General features: G+C 40.3%; 1 protein-coding gene across 1 annotated transcript in view; it reads left to right on the top strand.

The window, feature by feature from the left end:
* The first annotated feature begins 2,195 nt into the window (after positions 1-2,195).
* MIPOL1 (mirror-image polydactyly 1) overlaps positions 2,196-24,866 on the top strand; it is a 150,408-nt gene continuing 127,737 nt past the window's right edge. Inside the window, 4 exon segments of the mRNA XM_032232614.1 lie at positions 2,196-2,237; positions 10,704-10,944; positions 12,685-12,800; positions 15,237-15,337. Coding sequence (XP_032088505.1) covers positions 12,771-12,800; positions 15,237-15,337 — 131 coding nt within the window. The 5' untranslated portion in view covers positions 2,196-2,237; positions 10,704-10,944; positions 12,685-12,770.

The raw sequence follows: 24,866 nt of genomic DNA on the forward strand, positions 1-24,866 counted from the left end.
TACTAGATCAGTGGCCCACAATCTTTTGGGCACCAGGGACTGGTTCTGTGTAAAAAGGTTTTTCTGCGGACTGGGGGGAGGGGGCGTGGTTTCACATGTTGCCTGATCCCGTAGAGCTTGTTCACGCAGGCTGGCATGCTGCATCCCATTGCTGGTCCACAGACTGGGAGTTGGGGAACCCGGTGCCAGATAACATTCCAAGGTCAGAAAATCTCCAAAATTGGAAATTTCTAAGGAATAAGATATTGGAACTACAGTATTATTACACACCATTTCAATAAGACAAAAATAGAAAGTAGCTTAGGAAATCATTGTGCAGAAACATGAGTGTTTGATTGAGATAAAGATTAATTGACCAGATAAAGGGATTTTATTTTTTTATTTTTTAAATTTTCTTTCATATTTACTTATAATGCAAATATCATTATTACTGATATCATTTTTTTCTCCTTTTTTCTTTAAATTTGTATTTTTTTTGTCAAGAAATTCTTCACTAAAAATTAATGGGGAAAATGGAAGAGGGGTGTAATCAAGAAGGAGGTATTCTGGAAAGTAGGTAGCATCTGCAGAAAGAAAGTTGGAAAAGCTAAAACAGATAAGGGAAAATTTAAAGTAACATTTTATTTATTTTTGTTTTTTCTACTCATATTACTAGCTATACCTGTAATCAGTGGTGGGATTCAGCCAGTTCGCACCTATCCGGGAGAACTGGTTAGTAACTTTCCAAGCAGTTCAGAGAACCTGTTGTTGGAAGAAATCTCATTTTGGTTTTTTCCATTTTACAGGGCTAATCCTGTAAGGAAGGCAGGAAGGAAACATTCTGGTGTTGTTTCTAGCCTAATGTTTATTGCCCTGCTTACAGAAACTGCCTCTCCAGTTAACCCTTATTACATTGTAACAGCTAAGGCGAAGCGCCCATCGACATGAGTGATGTCAAGTTGCCACACCCATTCAGTCACATGACCACCGAGCCATACCTACCCAGCTGGTCATTACGGCAGAGAACCGGTTGTTAAATTATTTGAATCCCACCACTGCCTGTAATCTAAACTGAGCTCAGAAGGAAGTAAGGCAAAACAATTGACAACAATTGACAACGAAGCTGTGGCAACCCAGCCTAAATTAAGAAATGTTTCAGAAATGTAAGATTCCAAGAGCACATCAGCTACGTACAATTGTCTTGAAGGAGCTTGCAAGTGTAATTTTGGAGCCTCTTTCATCTATCTTTGAGAAACTGTGACGGATAGGTGTAGTGCCAAAAGATTTCAGAAAGTCCAGAATTTTGTTCTCAAAAGTGGAAAAGATGTGCTGTGTACTTGCAGACTTATCACCTTAATGTCATTATAAAGCAAAATTTGCAAATTGTTATTAGGCATTTACGATATAAATGAATGCATCTCTTGGCAGAAACCATCATTGATTGATCAAGAGCAATTGTTGCTAAACTAACCCAGTTTCCTTTTATAACAGAATAGGTTGCCTATGATGCTGCAATACAACGTATACCCTGATTTCAAGAAAACATTCGGACAAATAGAGATAATATTAATATTGGTCTGGGCTAAATGGTTGTAGAACTGCTTGAACATTTGTCCAATGTATTTGATTGTCTCCACATCCAAGTGGAAGTATTGAGTTTTAGGCCTGCCCTGTTCACCCATATTTGTTAGTAATTGGAGTGGAGAGCTATAATAATAACAGAATAACAGAGTTGGAGGAGACCTTGGGGTCTTCAAGCAGGAAACTATACCATTTCAGACAAATGGTTGTCCAAACTCTTCATAAAAAACTTCTAGTGTTGGAGCACCCACAAGTTCTGTTGGCAAGTCATTCCACTTATTAATTAGAATCTAACTGTCATAAAATTTCTCCTTGATTAGTTTCCATCCGTTGCTTCTTGTGTTGCCTTCAGGTGCTCTGGAAAATAGGTTGACCCCCTCTTCTTTGTGGCAGCCCCTTAGATATTGGAACCCTGCTGTCATAAAATATATAACTAGGTTAAAAATATAAGTGTCAAATGTGCAAGTGTGTTAAAGATATAAATGATATCAAATTACCATTATTTATTATTTAATAGTATTTATTTTCCTTATATATTTTAGGCTGCAAATGACATCAGAGCCGTGGTGGCACAGTGGTTAGAGTGCAGTACTGCAGGCTACTTCCGCTGGTTGCCAGCAGTTCAGTAGTTTGATCCTGACTGGCTCAGAATTGACTCCACCTTCCATCCTTCCGAGGTGGGTAAAATGAGGACCCAGATTGTTGCTAACTCTGTAAATCGCTTAGTAAAGCACTATGAAGTGAAATATGTCTAAGGGCTCTTGCTATTGCTACTTAAAGGCTTATAACCTTCTTATCCAGCTCCCAGCATATATTATTTTTAAACAATTGTTTTTCATTTTGTTTTTTCGTGTCATTGAACTTAAGTACTTTGAGGACAGTGTCAAGATTAAAAAACTTCTTGAAAAGATGGGATATGGGGCAAATCCCAGCAAGATGAATTTCTACAGAGACATACATGTGCAGACATACATTTCAGTAGGAAAAATCAAAGGCATGAATATAGGCTAAAGGGGAACACACTGAACAATAGACACCATGATTGCAATCTGAATATTTTGGCGGACCATATGGTGAACATGAGCCAACAGGGTGAGGCATCTGCCAAAAGTGTCCTAGTTTGTTTAATTAGGAAAAAAAACCAAGGTTAAGAAAAGTACATTATTTTCTATTCTGCATAAGTCAGAGTAAGACTATTGTATTTAGTTCCATGTTTTAGGAAGCTCGTTGATAAACTGCAGCATGTTCAATGCCTCACCACCCTCCAAGCCTTTCGCATAGCCCTTAAAACCTGGCTGTTCCGACAGGCCTGGGACTAAAGATTCGCTGCCCCTATCTCGAATGGTATGATTGTTGTGCTTTTTAACTATGTATAGTTTTGTGTTCTTGTTAAACTGTTTGTATCCCCCCTTCCCTTTTTGAGTTGTGAGCCGCCCTGAGTCCCCTTAGGGAAAAGGGCGGCATACAAATGAAATAAAACTCTAAACTCTAAACTCAATGGAGAGCAATCAAAATGACAAGAGAGCCAGAAAAACACTGCATGAGAAATGGTTGGATGTATTGGCATGTTTAACCAGAAGAAAAGATTGCAAGGAATTCTGATTGTTCTCTATAGTGGTGGAGGTAGCATCCAGGCTGGGTTGACCTTCATCCACTCATTGCGAGGACTGAGCCTGACAGTTAATTGAAACTACGCCCCTGTCACTAGGCAAAAGCCCACTTCTGACTCAGTCCCTCAATGAGGATGGATGCATCATCGTCTTGTTTCTAGGCTGAGAGGAATAGTTGTGATATTGGTCTTTGTGAGTACAGCGATCATCTTGCTGATTGTGACCCTGGCTGACTAAAGCTCCTCACAGAGCTAAATAGACTTTGTGAGTCGGTGTCTGTGAGTCCTCTTAGGGCGGGACAGCGTTATCGGGCAAGGGCGGTTTAAAGCGTTCCTTTATGGCTTGAAAAGCGAGGTTGGCTTGCATTGCTAATTGCCTGTAAGGCTAGCGCCCTTCCAGCCCACCACTGCTGCGCGTCCCTGCCTTCGCTGCCAGCTCCTCTCCGCTTGCGGTCCGGACCTGTCAGCTTCCCCTTTGAGCTCTGGACATTCTGTCACACCAGGAAACGCTCCACCGCTCCTGATTGCAGTAGAGCGACGAACCGTGGTAGCTTTGATTGATTGATTACCACTTGAGCGTATTTTAGCTATCGCAGAGCGACCCGAGCCTTCAAAAGCGAGGAATTCAACTTGCAGAGTGGCGCGCTGTTAAGAGAAAGATCTTGCTTCAGTGACCGGGACCGTTAGAGAAAAAAGGCGCGAAGTATTTGCACACCTTTTCTCCTGTCATAATGGTGGTCGCCACAGCCTCTGAAGCAACGGACGTTGGCAGGGAATCTACTGCCGAGGCTAGCATTCTCCAGGTGGTGGAAGAACAAGTGGGGACTTCCTCTCCCCACTGCCTCCACCTCTGCCTCCTCTAGCACCACCAGGGGGTGCGAGAAGCCCTTAAAAGCCTCAGCAAGAGCAGGCAAGTCAATCAAATCCTCTAGACCTGCTTCTCGTTATGAGAAGCAGAAAGAAAAAGCGTTAGAACGTATTTACAAGAAAGCTGCTTCCAAGGAGCCTTCCTCCTCCAATACTACTGATCCACCTCAGCTTGCCCAGATGCAGTTAGCCTTACAGCTTTCTCCTGGGAATAGACAGGGCAGTGAGGCTTCCCTTAACCCTCTCTTTCCCATTGATGTGTCAGGCATCAATGCAGGAGATAAATCCAGCTGTGACTCCTGCAGCATCACTGGCCCCTCCCACTTTACAGTATTCCATCTACTTCAGCAGGCATTGGCCAATCCAAGCCCCCCTGCATGGTCAATTTCCAGGACATCATTGCAACTGCCATCTCACAGGGCATTGCAGCAAATGCTGGTTTGCAGCATTTGCTGCAATGCCCTTTTGCAGCAAAGGGATGCTCAATCTAACAAGCAGCCAGCCCAAATGCAGGCAGCTGATAGACCTGCGGTGCCTCCACCTTTGGCAGCAGTGGAGCCTTCGGCCTCAGATGAGGAGGAATCAGACCACTCTTCTGAATCCGAGGAAGGGGAATGTCCAAGGATGAGGGCAGACCAGGAGACCTCTTCTGGCCTTTTTCCACCAACCCTTGTCCCTTCATTACTGTGCAAGGCCAAAATGGCTTCAAATATAGGCACGCAGACGGAAACCACCATTCTCTGCCTGGCAACTGTGTCCACAGACACCCTGTTTTCCAAGCAGGCTCCTCCATCAGAAACGATACCTATCCCAAAAATCTTCGTTGACCTGGTGCAGCGTCAGTGGGAGGCTCCCACCTCGGGCTGTCTCTATTGGCTTCTGACAAGAAATTCTTCAATGTGGCCAATGAATTGGCTCAGTTCCTGTCGATCCCAACCATCGACGCTCCATTGACTGCCCTCTATACTTCAGCCAATATGCTGGGGGCCCCAGAAGATGTCCTTAAGGCAGAGGACAAAAAAGCAGATCTCACTCTGCAGCGTGGCCACCAGGCAGCGGCATGGGCAGTCCAGGCCTCAATCACTGCCTCATTCTTCACCTGTTCCTGTCTTCTCTGGCTGCAGGACCTGCAACAGTGTATCCCCATCGCAGACCTCTATGCACATCAGGATATCGCCAAACTAGTGGCAGCGGTTCAGTTTACATCTGATGCCACCCTCTCATCTGCCAGATTCACCTCCCGAGCCTTGGCATCTTCTGTGGCATCTTGCAGACTGTTGTGGCTTCGCCAATGGGAGGCGGACATGCGCCACAAATGGCGTTTGGCTTCGGCCCCCTTCAAGGGCAAATCTCTCTTTGGGGATGCACTGGATCCTTTTCTCATCAAGAACAAGGAAAAGAGGAAGGTTCTGTCTACCATGCCCAAGAAAGGGTTCTCCCAACCTGCTCCCTATCCCAGGCAGTCTTCCTTTCGGGGCCAAGATGGGGGTTGTCCTTTTGGAACCAAGATTATGGTTCGTCCTTTCGGGGGGCGGACTACAGCAACTGGGGATATAGGCAGCAGGGAGGATATTCTTCTAGGCAGAGGGGGCAGTCAGACCACTACCAGAGGAGTAAGGCCTCCAAGCGCCCCTTTCGCGGGGGGCGGGGGATGTTTTTACCACCAGACCTAATTTACCGGCATCTAGTTGTCCCATTGGAAGCAGGTTGGCTTTTTTCGCTGATCAATGGGATAGAACCACCTCCGATGTTTGGGTTAGATCTACTGTTCGTTCAGGGCTCGCCCTCGAGTTTATCTCCAACCCAGCTAGGCTCTTCAGGGCCTGCCCGTTATCTAACAACCCAGCTCGATGACGCCTTATGCAAGAGGCGATTCAACATCTTCTGGACATAGGGGCAGTCCAGCCAGTGCCGGCGGACCAACACAGCCAAGAATTCAATTCTATACTTTTTGTCGTCCCCAAGGCCTTGGGGGTGGGGGTTGGAGAGCCATCCTTGATCTTAAGAAATTAAACAAGTTTATTTGTTATAAATGTTTCAAGATGCATTCCTTGCAGACTATTTTGAGTAGCATTAGACACAGAGATTTTCTAACATCTATTGATTTAACGGAGGCATACCTCCTGTTGTGGCCCAGCAGGAGCCGTTGGAGCTGCTGCCAGACTCCGACAGCGAGGGGTCTTATGAGTCGGCCTTGGAGGAGGTGGAGGACCCTGGACATGGTGTCGACTCCGAGCAGGGCAAGGAAAGACTGGTTGGCCACCAGGTGGCGGCGGAGCATTGGATCAAAGGGAAGGTTCAGGAAAACATTTGGGAGTTGTTTCAAGATGCATGCAGGCGAATGGCTACTCGAGGAAAGGAACAACTGCATAATTGTAGGAGATGATTGTGCTTAGCTGATGCTGATTAAGATCCTCTCCTGAGTATAAAATAGACTGTTTTTGCCATGCCCTGGTTGCAGGAGTCAACATTCTCATTCACAAATTGAGAGAAACCAACTTGGATAAGTGGTTTGCTGGGAGAAGCCTGTTTGCCGTGCGTGAGTTTATAGGACTTTTTGCCAGAGCGATTATCTATTTGTTTATTTTGGGCTTGCAGCCAACAAGAGTCTGGACTGATTAAAACATTCTTTCGTACATCTGTTTTGGCTTTTGTTCCTGGACGGAGAAGATGGGGTCAGAACACCTCCACATTCCCAATCCTACACCAGCATAGACAATTCTTATGTTTTTCCTATCTTGGACACCATTTTGAATATATAGCATTACCCTTTGGGCTGTCTTCCGCTCCTAGAGTGTTCACCAAGGTGCATGCGGCTCTGGTCGCTGCACTGAGAGAGGTACCTGTCAGGTTACAGGCATATTTAGATGACATTCTCATACAATCTTCATCACCTAGTCAGGCATGAAGGGACCTTGTGACCACTATGCAGGCCCTTCAGATCCATGGGTTTTCAATTAACATACCCAAGAGTCATCTCCATCTGACCACCAGGTTAGTGCACCTTGGTGCCTTAATAGACACAATTGAGTGTAGAATCTTCTTGTCACAGGAGTGCCAGGACTCCCTTAAATCATTGGCAGGCCAAGTGGCTAGGGGACACAGGGACTCCTTAGCCACACTTTCTAAATTGCTGGGCACCATGGTGTCCGCCATAGGGATTGTTCCTTGGACTCGTCTGCATTCCCGCAAGCTCCAATGGTTCCTCTTACCTTTTCAAAGGAGACTCTTAAGCTGTTCCCTGGCCAAGGTGTGTATCCCAGCGGAGGTTTCCAATTTCCTTTGGTGGACGTCTCAGGCCATCATCAAGGGCCGTCTGTTCAAGGATCAGGACTCGCTGACTCTCACCACAGATGCTAGCCTGTTTGGCTGGGGGGCCCACTTCCAAGGACAGATGGCCCAAGGCCAGTGGGACCAGGTGGACCAGACTCACAGTATAAACTGGCTAGAACTATGAGCGGTCCACCTGGCTCTCCGCCACTTCAAAGAAACAGTGGCAGGCAGGCACGTCTTGGTATTGATGGACAATATGTTGGTCAAGGCACATATAAACTGTCGGGGGGGGGGGTAGATCACGTTCCCTGATGGACGAAGCCATGCAGTTGGATCTCTGGGCTGAGAGGAATCTGCTGTCTATCACCGCGGAGCATATTTTGGGGGTGGCGAACTTCCAGGTGGACTGGCTCAGCCGTGGGGTTGTGGACAGTGCCGAATGGTGCCTGCACCTATCAATCTTCTGGGACATTGTGAACAGATTTGGCATGCCGGTGATCGATCTCTTCACCACTCCCCAGAACACCCAGCTCCCTCGGTTTTACTCTCAGTTCCCGGCTCAGCGGTTGGAAGGGGTGGCTGCCCTGAGGTACAGGTGGCCTTCGGGTCTGCTCTATGCCTTTCCCCCTCTTTCTCTCTTGCCTCACGTCATCCAGAAAATCATAGGAGAGAAGGTGGAGATGATCCTGATCACCCTGGCTGCGCAGGCATTGGACGTACGGACTCTTTCGGTGGACAGGCCCTGGAGGATCCCTTGGAACCAAATCTCCCTCAGCCAGGGGTCGCTGGAACACCCCGATCCCCAGTGGTTCCAGTTGACCACCTGGCACTTGAGCGGAGCATCCTGAGGGGGGACAATTTCTCCTCCAGGGTCATCTGGACGATCCAGGCCGCACCTCCACCGAACGAATCTACGATTCCACCTGGAGGTCCTTCTGTTCCTGCTGTGAGGGTAAGACCTTGGACCCCATTAGGGCCACCATCCCGCAAGTCCCGGAATTTCTACAGGACGGTTTAGATAAGGGTTTGGCCATTAACACCATCTGGCGTCATCTGGCAGCCATCTCATCCATTTTGACCTGTGGGGGTTCCCCTTCACTGTCCCAACAACCTATGGTATGTCATTTCCTTAAGGGGGCTTCCAACCTTAAACCGCCAGCGGTGCACAGATATGCCTCATGGGATTTACCCAGGGTCCTGGATGCGCTTACTTCAGCCCCATTTGAGCCCCTTCGAGAAACTTCTCTTAGGTTCTTGACTCTTGAAGGTATCCTTTCCGGTGGCCATTACCTCCACCAGGAGGTTTTCTGAACTACAAGCACTCTCGATCAGAGAAGACCTGTGTGTTTTCCATCCGGACCGGGTGGTACTACAGCTGGATCCCTCCTTCATTCCCAAGGTGTGCTCTTGTTTCCACAGAACACAGGAACTTGTGTTACCCAACTTCTGTCCCTGTCCTGCTCATCCTTTGGAACACAAGTGGCACACCTTGGACATGAGGAGGGCTCTAAGGATCTATTTGAAAAGAACTTGGCCCTTTCGATCCTCAGAATCACTTTTCGTGTCGTTCCAACCGTCCTCCTTGGGCAGAAAGGTATCGTCCGCCACCATAGGCAGGTGGTTACAGGCCTGTATAGCTATGGCATACCAATCCCACTCTGTTCCAATTCCACGTGGATTGACCACACATGCTACAAGGAGTGCTGCTGCTTCGGCGGCCTGGGTGGCCCAGACTTCCTTGGCGGAGATTTGCAGGGCAGCGACTCCATACCCCTTCATCAAAAACTATAAGCTGGACGTTTTTGCATCTGCGGATGCAGCTTTTGGGCGGCAGGTGCTTCAGTCGGTCCACAGGACTGGCAATCAGCAGAACCAGTCATAAGTCACCTGAGGGATGGTTACTGCTTTGGTACGTGCCAGCTTGGATGCTACCTCCACCACTATGGAGAAAGGGCGTTGGTCCTTATCTGAGACGCCTCTTCTCATAGGATGGAGGTAGCATCCAGCCCCTCCCAGGATAGGACTGGTTTCTTTGGTACCTTCTCTTGTTGGGGTTTTTTATCTCATTGCGGTTGTTTTTATGCATCTTCCTTTGTGACTGTTGTTTTAGAATTTACAATAGTACTTACTTGCATCAGATGATGAACATTTGGTGAACTGCTCAGATGATTGGCTTTTGACGGACTGGACCACGGGAGGCAATGATGCATCGAGTCTGACTACCTTCGTCGGAACTGGGCTTTTGCCTAGTGACAGGAGCGTGGTTTCAATTAACTGTCAGGCTCAGTCCTCGCAATGAGTGGATGAAGGTCAACCCAACCTGGATGCTACCTCCACCCTATGAGAAGAGGTGTCTCAGGTAAGGACTAATGCCTTTTTTAGTATATCAGAATGGCCTTCATGTAAAAGATAGGGCAGAATCGTTCAGTTGTTCTAAACCCTGGGAAAGAAACAAGAGAATTTAAATATTTCCCATATTTAAATCTGCAGATAATACAAAATTTGGCAGGGTAACTAATAACCAGTGGTGAGTTCTGGATCCTGTTGCAACCAGTAAGGTGCAACGCGGTCCGGCATCCTCCACATGAACACGTGTAGCACACGGATGCTTTCTTACCTCCTGCGATGCTCCGCGACGCTCCAGCTGCTCGGCAGAGCATCGCGTAGGCGCCGTACGCTGCATGCCCGGAAGCACCAAAGTGCTCAAATAAGTAAGGAGCACGAGCGGGCGGGTGGGCCCTCCGTAGTACCGGAACGGTACCCAGTGCTCCCGGCAGGCACCAGTACACCCTTACTGGGGTGTACCGGTCGTAACCCACCACTGCTAATAACCTAGAAGAGGGAAGTAACACTAAAAGCTATGTTATAGGTTAGAGACATGGGATGAAAATAACTGAATAAAATTTAAGAGAAACATGCAAAGTTCTTCACTTAGGAAATGGACATAAAAGTGGACAGGTAAAAAGCCTGAGTATGTGTGGATACCTGGTTTGGTAATAAGATGTGTGAAAAGAATAAGAGAGTGCAGTTGATCACAAGCTGAACATGAATGAGCTATGGCCCATGGTTGCTAAAATGGCCATTCACAACCAAATCCTGTTCAAACTACATTTCATACAATCTCCACCAGGATAGCTAAATTTATTAGTGGATTATGGGAATTGTTTGGGAAAGACTTTTCTAAAGTTCCTTTTCTCTGCAGTTTGGTTGCATAGATGCAGGATTTTTCTTCTGAGTTAGAATTATTGGATTTTTTTATTAAAGAAGCATTACAATGTTCTTGGTTATACTTTTTATTTTTCAAATCATAAGCATTTTATAGATTGTATTTTGTACTTAATTGTTTTTGTATTATCTTTAATTCAAAAATAATATGTTGCTATCTTCCAAATAGGAACCTTTAATATGGAACAGAATTCTGAACAAAAGAAGGATGCCTCTTTTTCTGATTGCCTGAATTTTCCAAGTTCTCCAGCAAGGTTGCAGCCTAGAAGACACTCAGCCATTTGGACAAACAAAGAGCTAGTCAACTGTGCAGATCAACCCATAACCAACTTAAATGTTATTCAAACAGAATATGCTAAGACTCTGCATTTAAAGAATATTGCTGTGCTTGACAATGATGAAAGGATAAGGTAAGCTTTCATTCTAGATTGAACACAATATCTTCTATGTTTTTTACATTACTCTTTTATCTTTTCTCTCAACATTTAAAAAAACAGTTTAAGGAGGTAGAAACAGAACAGTTTCGCAGTTGTGGATATTCCAGTTTCTTTTGAGAAGTAATATCCAAAATGCTTCAGAATTCTTCAAAATTTAACACCCAAACATCCCTTTTTTCAGTGGGAAACTTTGCACAGTATGTATTGTTTTGTAATATTAATGTGGTGTATAATGTCTTAACATATTGTTGGTTCATTAGGTAAAATCAAATTGATGTAATAAAAGTAGGATGCCAGTAAACTTAAGAAAGCAATTAGATTTTTCTCAAGTGATTATAGCTTGAAAATATACGCATTGATACTTATATTTTTTCAATTATGTTCATATTTCATGTTAATAAAGAGGTAGTCAATCTTTTGGGGTGGTTCTTTGAAATGGCAACCTTGTTTTGCCTTGCTTCCCACAAAATGGCTGCCAAGATGAGCATGGATTAGTCACAAACCTCCCATTAACCAGTGGATAAATTGGTGCAGTTGATCTGTTTCAGCAACCTACAAACACTTTTTTACCAAAATGTAAACCTAAAGCCGTTGAATTGAGTTTGACAGCATCCATGGATTTTTCTTGGTACCATTAAGGAAATGTAATCTAGACTTTGATCCTGTTACTGGGCACCTCTATCAACCATGCTTAGGTCCTTTGCCTGCTGAGACAACTTACTTTAGTAGTTTCTAACTTTCCTTTAAATGAGTTTGCATCCTTGGGTGGGCCTGTAACTGAATATAGTCTAGGCTCCCAATAATCAAGAAAAAGAGAAGAAAAGCAGGGACTTAGCACCTTAAGAAATATTGACCTGGATTTTAATGACTACAGTTATTGCCTACTGTTGAACACTGAAATCAGAGAAAGCTACGTCACTATGGCAGCACAATACAGTAACTTTAAAAAAAAATAGGCATGCCTCCGTTGTTACTATCTTGAATCAGAGTCTAATACCATCTTCCAGAGTACATTTAGAGGAAGCTCAGAGGAAGAAGAGTAAAATGAAATACTGTTCCAAGAAAAGTCAATTCAGGTAACATTAGGTGGTATCCCAGTTCTTTCATTTATAAGCAAGCATGCTCAGTTCCTTGTAAGTTGTTACAATAGTTACCAATCACATTGTAACTTGTTACATATGTATATGTTGTTTGTGAATGACTTGGGAAAATCCACGATAAGTGCATTTTTCTATTTCCTGGTTGCATAGCATACATACCAGGCCTTTAGTGTGAACAGTTCTCTGGTTTTTATTTTCATATCATATATTGCATATTCTAACTTTTCCTTTAGGCCTTTCAGGTTCAACCCTTTTTTATTTCTATTACATCCTCTCAAAATCAGTAGCAAATGATATGTTTTTTTTTAAAAAAAAACATTAAATACTGAATTTCTAAGGAGTCGAATTGAAGTAGGTCAATTTGCATTTTACTGTTTTGAACGTAACACAAATCTTAAGATGCCATGTGAAGTTGCGGCAATATCTGACATACATTGTTTCGAAATTGAGGACAGATGTTCATGACAGATGTCAAGAAATGAACCTGGACTCACTCTAGATTACGAACCATGTGTTCTGTACTCAGTGATGATCCTACCCTGAATTTGGCCCATTTGTGAGTGATTGGAAGATCCTTTTGAATTTGTCATTTTCCATTTCCTTTTTTATGTAGTACTTCTACTGAAAAACAAGAAGGAAAAGTCAACTCTGTGACTGCTAATCTAGATAAAGAAAGAATATTGCATTCCTTTTAAATGAATGGATGTTCTAAGGGCAAACAATAAGAAGGTACAACCTATTAATCTAGTCACAAATAACTGTATTCTTTATTCTAATTGACAATGTTCAGGATTTGTTGTTGTTGAAGAATGAATATTTATGATATAATTCATGATTTGTTGATTTTAGGATATTACTTTTGTTTCCTTGATGTGTTAATATTCTGTAAAGGAATCGGCTCTAGTAGAGGGCTTATGACTGTGATCTTGATCTTTTTTCCAAATGTTTCTCAAATTAAAGAAATTTGAGAGGATAGAAATTGTTCAGCATGTGCCACCATATAATTAAACATTTAGAATAATTTTAGTTGTAGATCAAGACAGATAAGGAATTACACACATATTAATCTGTTTAATCTACATTGATGGGTAGGAGATCCATTGTACATTACTGAATTTTACATTTCAACTGCATTGCAGTCAGTCTGTACAAACTCTTGGAAGTGAATTCATTGCTTAAACCATCCTACGAATTAGTGGTTGTTTACCTGTGTTCCATGTCCCCTGGAGGGCCATGATGGCATCACAGGACCAAGGCTTGAAGGAATCTTATGATTTAAATCTTCACTTGAAATAAGTGTTAGGGGTCTGTGGCCATGGTCCGTGGCCACAAAAGCAATGGTGAAATTGTTTACTACCAGTTCTGTGGGCGTGGCTTGGTGGGTGTGGCAGGGGAAGGATTCTGCAAAATCTCCATCCCCACTCCAGGGAAGGATACTGCAAAATCTCATTTCCATCCCACTCTGGGGCCAGCCAGAAGTGGTATTTGCCAGTTCTCTGAACTATTCAAAATTTCCACTACTGGTTCTCCAGATCCTGTCAGAACCTGCTGAATTTCACCCCTGCACAAAAGGTATTTAAAGGAGCCCCATGGTGAAGAAAAGATTAAGAACCACTGCTGTAAATGAATGATATTTTTTCATAACATTAAGATTTTCAACATATTATTTTTCCAATATATTAGCAGAACTTACTTATCAAAATCTCATTGTAAAATACAATTGAATATCCTCAAATAGGAGAAATCCAGAATGTTTCCTGAGTAGCAGAGGAAAAATATTGGAGAAATTGGGTGAAAATCATGGTTGTGGCTTCAATACTGAAAAATCAGATTGAATTATGTTATTACACAACTTAATTATTTATTATGAAATCATTTAATCAGTTTTGCTTATAGTTCTTTCTTGTTTTAGACCAGACTTCTATATCTAATGGTCTTCAGTGACCATGGAACTATAAACCTCAGGTTTCAAAATCAACATAGTCTTAGGATACTGAACATGAATGCTGGGAGTTGCAGTCCCAACCCCTCTGGTGGAGTAGAGAGCCTTGAAACCATGCTAAATTAAGTTTATTGATTTTAATAGCAGTGATTTAGCAATATTATTGTTCAAAAAGGACATGAGACAAAGACCTTTGGCTGTGCTTCTCAAAAACCTGAATTTCTGAAGCACTTATGACACCACCATGGTAGGTGGGAAAAGGATGGGTGAAAAAGCGCAGTTATCTATGTGGTTCTTGTAAGCTTCCATCTCTTCAGCACCAGAAATGCTTTTTCTGAACTTACTATTCACAATAGAGAATTCATTCAGTTATAAAATGAAGATTACTACCATTCAGAGGTGGTTCCTACCAGTTCGCACCTATTCGGTAGAACCGGTTCGTCAAATCTACCGAACCGGTTAGAAGAGGTTCCACCAGTGGACCCGGAAAGCAGGCACACCTACAGAAGAGGTTCCAAAATTTTTTGAAAACCCACCACTGGTCCTTGGATATGATTATTCTACACTATCATGTTCATATTTATAAAACTCAGTCCCTCTGTGAAAGGTAAGGATGGACTACTGTGTTTGTAGTGCAATCAGAACATTGCGGTGTGTTGAAGTTGTTTTAACGCAAACCAAAGATGCCTTTAAAAAACAAGTTACATCATATTCTTATGCATGCCAGTGCTGTGTCTGAGGTAATTTAAGGTGGTTCTGACAAGTGTTGTCGGCATCTTCATATCCGGTCACATGGGCAGCAAGCCACTCTCACAAAGGAGGCCACACCCACAGAGTAGGTTCAAACAATTTTTGAAAGCCCACCACTGCTACCATTTCATAAATCCTACTCAGTTGTTTATGACTGCAATCTTATACACCATCCCATTCACTTGGAGCACTAGTTTTTCAGCAGACTGCGTAGGAATCATGGCATCGTCATATGTGTCTGGGTCCCAGTATATAGTACTACCACAAAATACTCTTTCAAAATGAGCGATGCTGAGCAAATAACTGTAATTATTGATTTTCTTGGAAACAGAAATTTCTTTTTTTTCTTGTTTCCCATAAGAAATAAGTTTTAACTTCTTTTCTCATATGTATATATTGTAAATTAGGATGTGTCCATGTACTCTACATTTTACATTTGTATTTATATTTCACAATATATTTGTTCAATCTAGCTTCAGGATCAGCTGTTTGAAAAAGACAAGGAATTGAAGACACTAAAGCTGGACTTAGAGCTACAAGAGAGTATAGCAGAAGCCAAGATAGCAGAAAAGGCCTGCAGGTACTGTAGGCAAGCATTGAACAGATGGCAATATGGCTCTTGCATTTCACTTGGTTGCTATATGCATTTGATATATTTACCAAAGGAGGGGTGGCTTAGCTTTTTTTTTTTTTTTAATACGAGGCTGTTTAAAGTTGCTTAGAAAATAGGTGGCTTTAACATCCTGGTACCGGTATTAGTGGGAGCTTTACCTGTATTCATACTGATTTTGGCATTAAATGCATTGTTAACCCATGTCAATCCAATCACAAAAACATTATTGTTTGTTGGAAGTCCTGTACAAACAAGGGAAATAATGATTACCACGGTCACTACCTTTCCAGCAGCAGTTTCAAATATTCATTTATTGTTTTTAGCTCATTCAGAGGGATGTTGCCCCCACACATCTTGTTGGAGATACTCTTATAATCCCCCCAATGGGAGACCTGACCCTCATTTTGGTAGATGGAGAAATGTGATTTTTGATTAATGAAACCCGCTGTTTAAGGATGGTGGAAAAGTGGACGTAGATAAAAAAAAACAGATTATTCAGTTTGATAAAACTCAACTGAATTTTCCAGTGTGTTTCAATGACACCAATGAAAATAGGCTAGACACTGTACCCTTGGGGGAAAATATTATAAATCTATAAATCTATAATCTATAAATATATAGATTTCTTTTGTTTGTTTTTACAACTCTCATCCTAAAACACCTGAATAATAGTTATGTCTGGATTATCAATAAATTAAACAGTGCATGAACTGTTTGAATAAATTCCACAAATAACTGGTTTTTAGGGGCATTGAACAGAATTTTGGCTGTGTGTTTGTAATGGTGAAATGTTTTATTTTGTATTCTTTGTCATTGAATCCATGGAAGCAAACTGTGGATAGGAAATCCACATATTTTGATTCATCAGGCTAAGTTCATGCACAGAATTTAAATCCTGTTCAGATTGTCCTGGTTATTAGGACTTATTAGTGCAAGGTTTCAGAGGCAATCTCATAAAAATACTTTGGAGCTCATGAGAATAGACCTGTAGTGTCAGTTTGCAGACTTTAAAGCAACCATATAGTGTCTGATGTATAGTGAGGGACGTGACAGCTCAGAAGCTAAGACGCTGAGCTTGTCGATCAGAAAGGTTGGCAGTTCAGCAGTTCGAATCCCTAGCACCATGTAACAGAGTGAGCTCCCATTACTTGTCCCAGCTTCTGCCAACCTAGCAGTTCGAAAGCATGTAAAAATGCAAGTAGAAAAATAGAAACTACCTTTGGTGGGAAGGTAAAGTGTTCTGTGCGCCTTCGGCGTTTAGTCATGCCGGCCACATGACCACGGAGACGTCTTTGGACAGCACTGGCTCTTCAGCTTTGAAATGGAGATGAGCACCGCCCCATAGGGTTGGGAATGACTAGCACATATGTCCGAAGAGAACCTTTACCTTTATCTTATAGCGTTTGGGGCAGATGTGGCTGCTTTAAGGTATCCCGCATTCATAGCAACATACAAACATTAATGAAAGGTGCTTTCATTAATGAAAAGTCAGAAAAGGTAAAACATGTTTTGGAAATCAAATCTAGACCACTGCTCAGCCCAATGGGAATTGCTTTACCATATGTGTTTTGTTTCTTTGCTGAAATTTTATATTCATTCTCTGTCACATAAAAAATATCAAAAGTGATTTTAATATAAGAGTCTGGATCCAAATAATTTTATTTAATTTTTCTTTTTAGAAAAACTATCAAATGTTATTGAGATTTTTCTCTTTCTGTTAATTATTGTTCTTTACACATGATGGAAATAGACCAAGTTTCAGCTAGATGATATATGCACAGAAGTTAAGTTACACTGCATTTAAGACTCTGACAACATCACAAGATAATAAAGTGCACATAGACGTTGGGAAAAAATGTCAAAGAATAATAAAGTTTCCATGCTGGAAAGACATTGGTAATAAAAAAATTGACAGCAGAAAAAAAGCAAACTATTGTAGAAGCTGTCTGAGATATGAAGAAATGAAATTAGATTTTTACCTAACATCACTGATGAAGCAGGTTGCATCTGAAATTCGGAAATGTCTTGCCTGCAGTAGAAAGTTAACATTTCCAGCTTGTAGTCAGCTCTGCAGAGCATATGCTTATATCTTTTGCTGATATTTGAGAAGAGGTTAGGAGGAGGAAAGAGTATGGGGGAGCAGATGGAGAAATAAAAACTGCAAAGCAATAGGAAAACATCCCCCTAATATGGATGCCCATCTGTAGTTATCATACAGAGTAAATAGGCATAGATCCGAAGCTCAGAAGAAATGCAGCGAACAGGATGAGATACTTGGACACAGGACTGGTGTTCACACATTATCGAAGAAGCTAGTAATCCGACAGCTTTAAGAAGGAAGGAATTTATTTCTGCATTATTTCTGCAAGGAAATAATGACAAGAATGACTTAAAGGCAGAATAAGTGAAGAGAAGTGTCTTATGAAAAAAAACTGGCTCAAAATTATTATATTGATATACTTATCATGCTTTTATGTAAAGTTAAACTTTTGGGTTGGGTATCTTTGTCTGATTCTGCCTTTTTAGAATTGCTCTGACTTGATTGACTGTAGTCTAGCCAGTTCTCTTAACAGTCTCCGTTTTCTGGCCACTAGAGGGTACTGTTCCATCTTAGTGTTGGATTTTTAGAGGTTACCTCTTCATACTCTTTCCCAGCTTAACTGTGGTTGAAGAAAAAGCAATATATCTAAGGTGGGAAGTGAACTTACTACTACTTAGAGTGGAAAAAGAGGATTAAAACTAGAAAAATACAAACATGGGGGAAACAAGTATTAGTGTCTTTTTATTTTTTGTCAAACACTAGCTTTTCTTTTCTTCCCTTTCTTTATAGACTTTAAATGACTGAGTTAAAGGCTAGACCTTCATTGCCTCTATACAAACCTCTTGTACCCAATATCATACATTTCCTTAATTTAAATTCAATTTGGGGAAGAATCATGGATAAAAATGCAGGTTTGCTATTGCAGTGGGACGGTTTGCAGACATCACAAAAGATTTATCTATTAATTTGGTTACCATTTTGTTATGGTCCCTTGTATTTCCAAGGCAGCCTCAGGAATGGTTAGTAATAATGATGGTTGCAGCAAAACATCACCTGCAGACCAGTGCTGGGTTGCTCTTACCGTCACTACCAGTATGCTGATCGCGATCTGTTCGTACACATGCCAGACATGCGCTGTGCACACGCCTGACATGCACTGCGCACGCATGCGCAATCCACCCACCCCCCTATGACAACCAGCTGCTTGTTGGGGTTTGCACAGGCACTGCACGCTGTGCGCTTGTGCGCACTATGCCGTTTGCCATAAAAACTAGCTAAGAGAACGGGCAAGCAGGTGGGCCAAATGAGCCACCATACCGGTACACTCTCAGCTGCTCCCAGCCACTACACGGTATGGCTGTACCAGGCCGTACCCGCAGCAATCCACCTCTGCTGCAGACACGCAGCTAGAAAGGTTGTTCCAACTCAAAGAGAACCTAGCATGTTCAGAATCATCCCAGGAACAAAAGTGAACTAGATAATTCTTCTCTGAAAAACAATATTTGGAGATAATGTTGCCACCCTTCTTTTGCATCGTTTTCTCATTTTGAGCTCTTCTCTGTGGCCTTTGTTTTTATGCTGGTACTGGCCCCATGAAGGCTGACTGCTATTCTTTCCTAGTCTGCCTAGGAGCTGTTTTTTTCTCGATGCCATTGTTCACAGTCCTCCCTGTTTCTCTAGCCTGTCTCTCAGCAGCTCCATCACTCTGCTCCTGCTTGCTTTCCATTAGCTCCATCTCTATTGTTCCTCGCTCACCTGCTTCTGACATCTCTGCTCTTTGCTAACAGTGGGGGTAACATGCAGGCTTTCATTCTTTCAGCATTGTGCATGCTGTAGACGTTTACACTGGACAGCCAGTAGGACTTTCTGCCTGTCTTTTTTTTTAAGGCTCAAAAACTTGACACCAATTCCACTCAAGCTCTGGATGTAGAAACAACATAATTATGAAGGCACAATGACACAGAGATTATCCCACTTTCTTTTATGGCTTTTGGGCAGCTCTTACTGGATGTAACAGGGAAAATAGACACAAACTGTGTACATCTGAAAAGACCCATGGGCTCTGAATGACCGGGATATGCCGAGAGTTATTTTTTGCAGGCCTCTTCAATAAGATAACTGTACACTGCTTCAATAAATCTTATTAACCACCTTAAAACTCTTTTTAACTTTTTCCACACATACAATAACAGGGCAGGGTGTTCCAGATAAACACTGCCAGTCAGTGAGTTAATATTTGTTGTTTCATTAAAGTCCTTGGCACTTGGCCATGCTGTACTGAGAAAAGATATCGGCTGATTTAAGGGTCTGACAACCGCTACTGTTTGAAACAGAAATTACTATTTGGAGAATAATAAACAACTATCCTTCAAAACACCCCCCCACCACTGTATGTGGGAATATTGCCTCATCTCGCTAAGACCCTTCCGTCGTTATCATCATCATTATAAGCATATGCAACACAATATCAGTCTATAATCTTAAATGATAAGAAATAGAAGAGACTGTGAACCAAATATAAAATTTGACTTATATTCTTGAAGAGTAGATAATTTGCTGCATGGACCTTAGAACTGAAACAAAGCTATCTCAAATTCAAAATATAAAAAAATAGATTCTAAGCTAAATTTGTGTTTATTAATAATACCACTATTTTACATGAGATGAAATTCTGAGAAACTTTTTAAAATGTACAAAAGCTGCAATATGGAAGCAGTTTATTATTTTAAAACTATACAGTGGTTATATTTCATTTATTTAAATAAATGCATTTGCCTAAATATCTTACATTGTTATTTAGCAGTCTGGGCCATTGTGGCCTCACTATCTGGGGCCTTAAGATACTTCCTGTAAGGTAGTATTGGTCTAAATACAGAGAGAATATTCAGATTTATTTTGGCAGAGATGCAGATTCACATCTGTTCTTTGATGAACTTCCATATTGCCCCATTCAAAATTACTAACATTACTCTGCCGCTGTTCCTTTCAGCCCTTCAACTAAAGCATTAAAACTATGAAATAGGACAAATGGTTTGGTTTTTAAAATATTTATGCATCAAATTGAAACAATTTTATTGCAGTAAATAATAAGTTTGTGCTTGGTCCAGTCAGTAACAAGAAACAAATAGTGCTAAAGTTCTTTTAGCATGGATATTTCCTTTTCCCTTTTGTCTCCACTGAAAACAAAACTATATTTTTAGCTCACTTTGGTATTTCTTTTTAGAAGCCATTTATTTTTCCTTCTTGTATGTCATCCATTAAAGATTAGCTGTGGAAGGGTGAAGCATGGAGAGATTATGAATGACAGAACAACTGCCGCAGAATAATAATCAGTTTTTGATATTTAATGCTGTTTGACTTTTGCAGACACATTTCTTATTAACCTTTGCTACAAAGAGAAATCCAGGTTCCCGATACCTCATGGAGAAGATGAATTTAAGATCCTCTTCCAATTAAACTGAAATAAGGCCAATATTGGGCTTTAGCCAAAAGATCAGAATAGTTCCCAACCCTGTGTTTGTAAATCTAAATATCTATGACATTCTATTTTTGAAGTATGTAATATATTGTTTTTTTCCACATAATTCTATTTTTCTACATGCAGAATACACCCAGCCCTAGTTTTATTGTAGGATTGTTGTATTATGGAAATAAACTTTCTAAATCTTTCATTATACTTATCTTGACAAATTCCAAGACCTTTAATAAGCTATAGGTCCTGTTTCATTTCACTAAAATCAGTTGGAGTTTAACTAATGGACTTTAGGGAGAAGAGAATTTTTCTCTAAAGTTGTAAAACTCAATGCATCAGTATATAGGACAGAAATGCACTTTTCAAAAATTAGTATAAGGGGTCAAAAAATTATTTCTTCTGAAAGCTTATTTTGAAAATAAGGGTGTCCTGAAATGTGAATGTCTTTGTGGAATAACAGACATTCACACAGATTGAATAGTGCATTTTGATTGTATGGTGTGATTGATAATATAGCCCTATAGTTTCTCCTCCACATTCCCACCTCTACAAGCTAGCACTAGTCATTGAATGTGCTATTGGTTATTGCTATTGTTTTGTTTTTAACTGTAGGAATAATTGAGACTAGTATTTTAGTAGTAAATATTGTGTGTCGACCTTTCCTATCAGTAAAAAAAGAAAAACAAATCCAGGTGTTCACTGAGAAACAATCCTTTTAAGAGCTATTCGTTTATATACAATTCAGGTAGAATATATTGAGTTTAGTTGTGGAAATTTTAATGGATGTGTACATAGATGACTTTTGTCTTTAACTACTGTTGATAAGTGGTAGCACATAGGCTTTCATGACTACTAAAATGTGTATTTTAAAAGACGCAGCAAGTTTAGAGTTGCAGGGAACTGGTTTTACTAAAAAACTCAGAAATGTAAATACGGTGGAAGGAAACATATACATTCTTAGTTGCATGCCTTCTCTTTCATTTTCCCTCTGAGGATCTAAGTAAACAGGAAAACACCAGAGTGCAAAGTCTTTTCACTTACTTTTACAGGTATTGCTAAACAGTTTGGGTATAATCAATGCATTTATAGGACCAGAAATGTAGGATCAATTGAATGCCTCAAACTAAATATATACAAGGCAATAAAGGTGCTGGCATTTCTATCAGTGTTAATGCACATTGCTTTATCTTCTGAGCCACTTTAAAATGAAAATGATTTGCAGTCTGTAATATCTGGTTTTGTCCTCTTAAAATTGTTCTAATTCTGTTTCATTCATTTCTGCTGTAACACTTCTATATTTTAGTGATTTAATTAATGTCAATATAGTGTTTTATCAAATGGTTTATAGTGTCTGGAAACTACTGACGTTTGGTTATTTCATAAATTCCCAATCTGGAACCTAGATGATATTCCAGATTTGTCAGCGTTTTTCTAATGACATATATAGGTTAATAATTCGATATATAAACAAATAAATACTGTCGCATATTCTAACAATACTTCCACAAAGGCACCATGCACTCTTTTGAGTTGGAGACATTTGCTTAAACCTGTAGAAAAATCAAAATTTGTTCTGAGCTGAACCCATTTCCCTATCAATTTATTTTTTAAATTATGGGAATCTGTGATTCATATAATTCAATTTCAAATAAGCTTTATATTGCATTCTTTCCTGTTTATTTGAAACGGAGACAAAATTGGAAATGTTATTTGTTCAGTCTCAGTTCGTTTACATATTAACTCTCTATAGGTTGCCCTTGAAAATATTTTTCAGATTAGGAATGTTTTATCTTTACTAGGGATAGCTTGAAAATAAAAAGTAGCTCAGTAGTCCTTCATATTGACTCTTGTGGAGAAAGATATCTGTGTGAAGCCATTAAAAGTCTTGTGATCAGTCCTTAACCAGTTCTGAGGAAAATCCTGGGTCACACAGAGTTCAACAGTCCCTAATCTTGAATACTAACTCCAAAATCACAAAACTCTTATGACAATCTGAATGCTATGGCAGTACATTTATTTTTCACTTACCGAAAATACCTATAAGAAATATTGCAGCTAAAATAGAATAGAATAGAATTCTTTATTGGCCAAGTATGATTGGATATACAAGGAATTTGTCTTTGGTGCATATACTCTCGGTGTACATAAATAAAAATAGAATAGAATACATTCTCAATAATAATATCTCATCAAATATGCAAATTAAGGAATAATTATGGGGAAAATGGAAAATTTCTGAATATATAAAAACTCCTTGAAGGGAGATATGGTTATGCTGCCTTTTTATTCCAGAAAAATACAAAATAGTGCATCAGCATATTGACAAAGTATCTACAACAAAAGATTATTTTTTTAGAATTGCATGTTACAGCACAATTCAGAATATAGAATAGTATCTTAATTACCTTGGTTTATTTAGAAATCTTAACTATTGCCTAAAAGGTTAAAGCTGTATTTTTTCCCCTTCATAGCATGTGAGTTTTGCAGTACACTATCTAAAACTCCTAACTATTCCTTCTTTCCAGTATTTACTATTCAGTTTCTATATTTACACAGATGACCTCTAAGAAATCAGCAAACAGACATAGATGCCCTCTCTCTTTGCCTCATCCACCACCCCTTGCAAGTTTCTGTTGTTTGGAGAATCATGAACCAATGTTTATACTAGAATGATTTCTAACACCCTCTCTTGCTACTACTGTATTTTAAAGGTAGCCTGAAAGTGTGGCCAAAAGGTTTGCCAACAGAACTGGGTTTAGCTGAGAAAATATGTACACTGCTTTGACTCAGTAAACTTATACTGCAAATGATTCAGCTTCTTCATATTTGCTTTATCCCATATTAGAAAACAATTAGCTTACTAAACAAATTTGAGCATTTGGGGGTGGGGTAGAAAGATCTACTCTTAAGTTTCTGTAATTTGATTTAGAATTACAAAATATTTGATAAGCTTGTTTAAAAGTGTCCAAATATTATCGTAAACATCCAATGATTTGTTTTACCTGCAATATAAGTATTTTACTTAGTTGGCTTACATAGTAGCTAATAATATTTGTTAATGTAATTTAACTGCTGTGAACCTTTACTGAACAAATATTGAAATTTATACAAGTCAAAGAATAAGGATCTCTAATGACTTTTGTAAAGACTTCCTTTTAATAGTTAAAGAGAAAAGTTTATACAACACAGCCTATGTGATTAACAGCAGCTTTTACATTTAATAAAACAAAGAAATATATGTATTTGCTTTATTCATTCTCGTATAATTTGCATTACTGTTATGGGTATTTAATGAGCAAATTCCAACTAAAATGCTATGTTGATTTTCTAAGTGAACTTTGAAATAGCTATGTACCTTAACTGTTTACAGTTATTATCGATCTTAAAAGTACAAGTGTGTTAGTCTTGATGGATGTAGTACAATTATCTTTCAGGAAGCAAGCCATTTTGTAATCCAGATGTTTGGCTTGGAATGATACTCAAATTTTGATGGTCTGCTACTGCAGCAAGATAAGCTAAATTTACTTTACTAATAAAAATATGGGTTTTTTTCAGTCATCTTAAAATACGATACACAATTGATTTGTTGGGTCTACTTTTACTCCAGCTTACACTGAAAATAATAGATTTCTGCTTTGGCAATGTGACTGAAACCTTATTCCCTCCACATGACATTGAATATGCACATTTATTTCAAGAAGCTTCATATTTCAACTATAATGTCATTTAAAAAAATACTTAAACGAACTTGGTTTGGCTGAAATAGTTTGCCAAGATAAACCTAGGTGTTCCAGGAAATAGCAAAGGTGACTTTGATGCAATAGACCTGAAAATCTTTGCCCATTGTTCCAGTAAAGTCAAATGGATTACCCAGATTTATTTTCTTTTATCAGTGTGATTATTCTTCCCCCTCCCTCCATACAGCAGTTTGATCCAATTTAAAATACACTAGTATCCACTAAGTTACATGACTAACA

This window comes from Thamnophis elegans, chromosome 1 (assembly GCF_009769535.1).
Source record: "Thamnophis elegans isolate rThaEle1 chromosome 1, rThaEle1.pri, whole genome shotgun sequence".
Classification (NCBI taxonomy): Eukaryota; Metazoa; Chordata; class Lepidosauria; order Squamata; family Colubridae; genus Thamnophis; species Thamnophis elegans.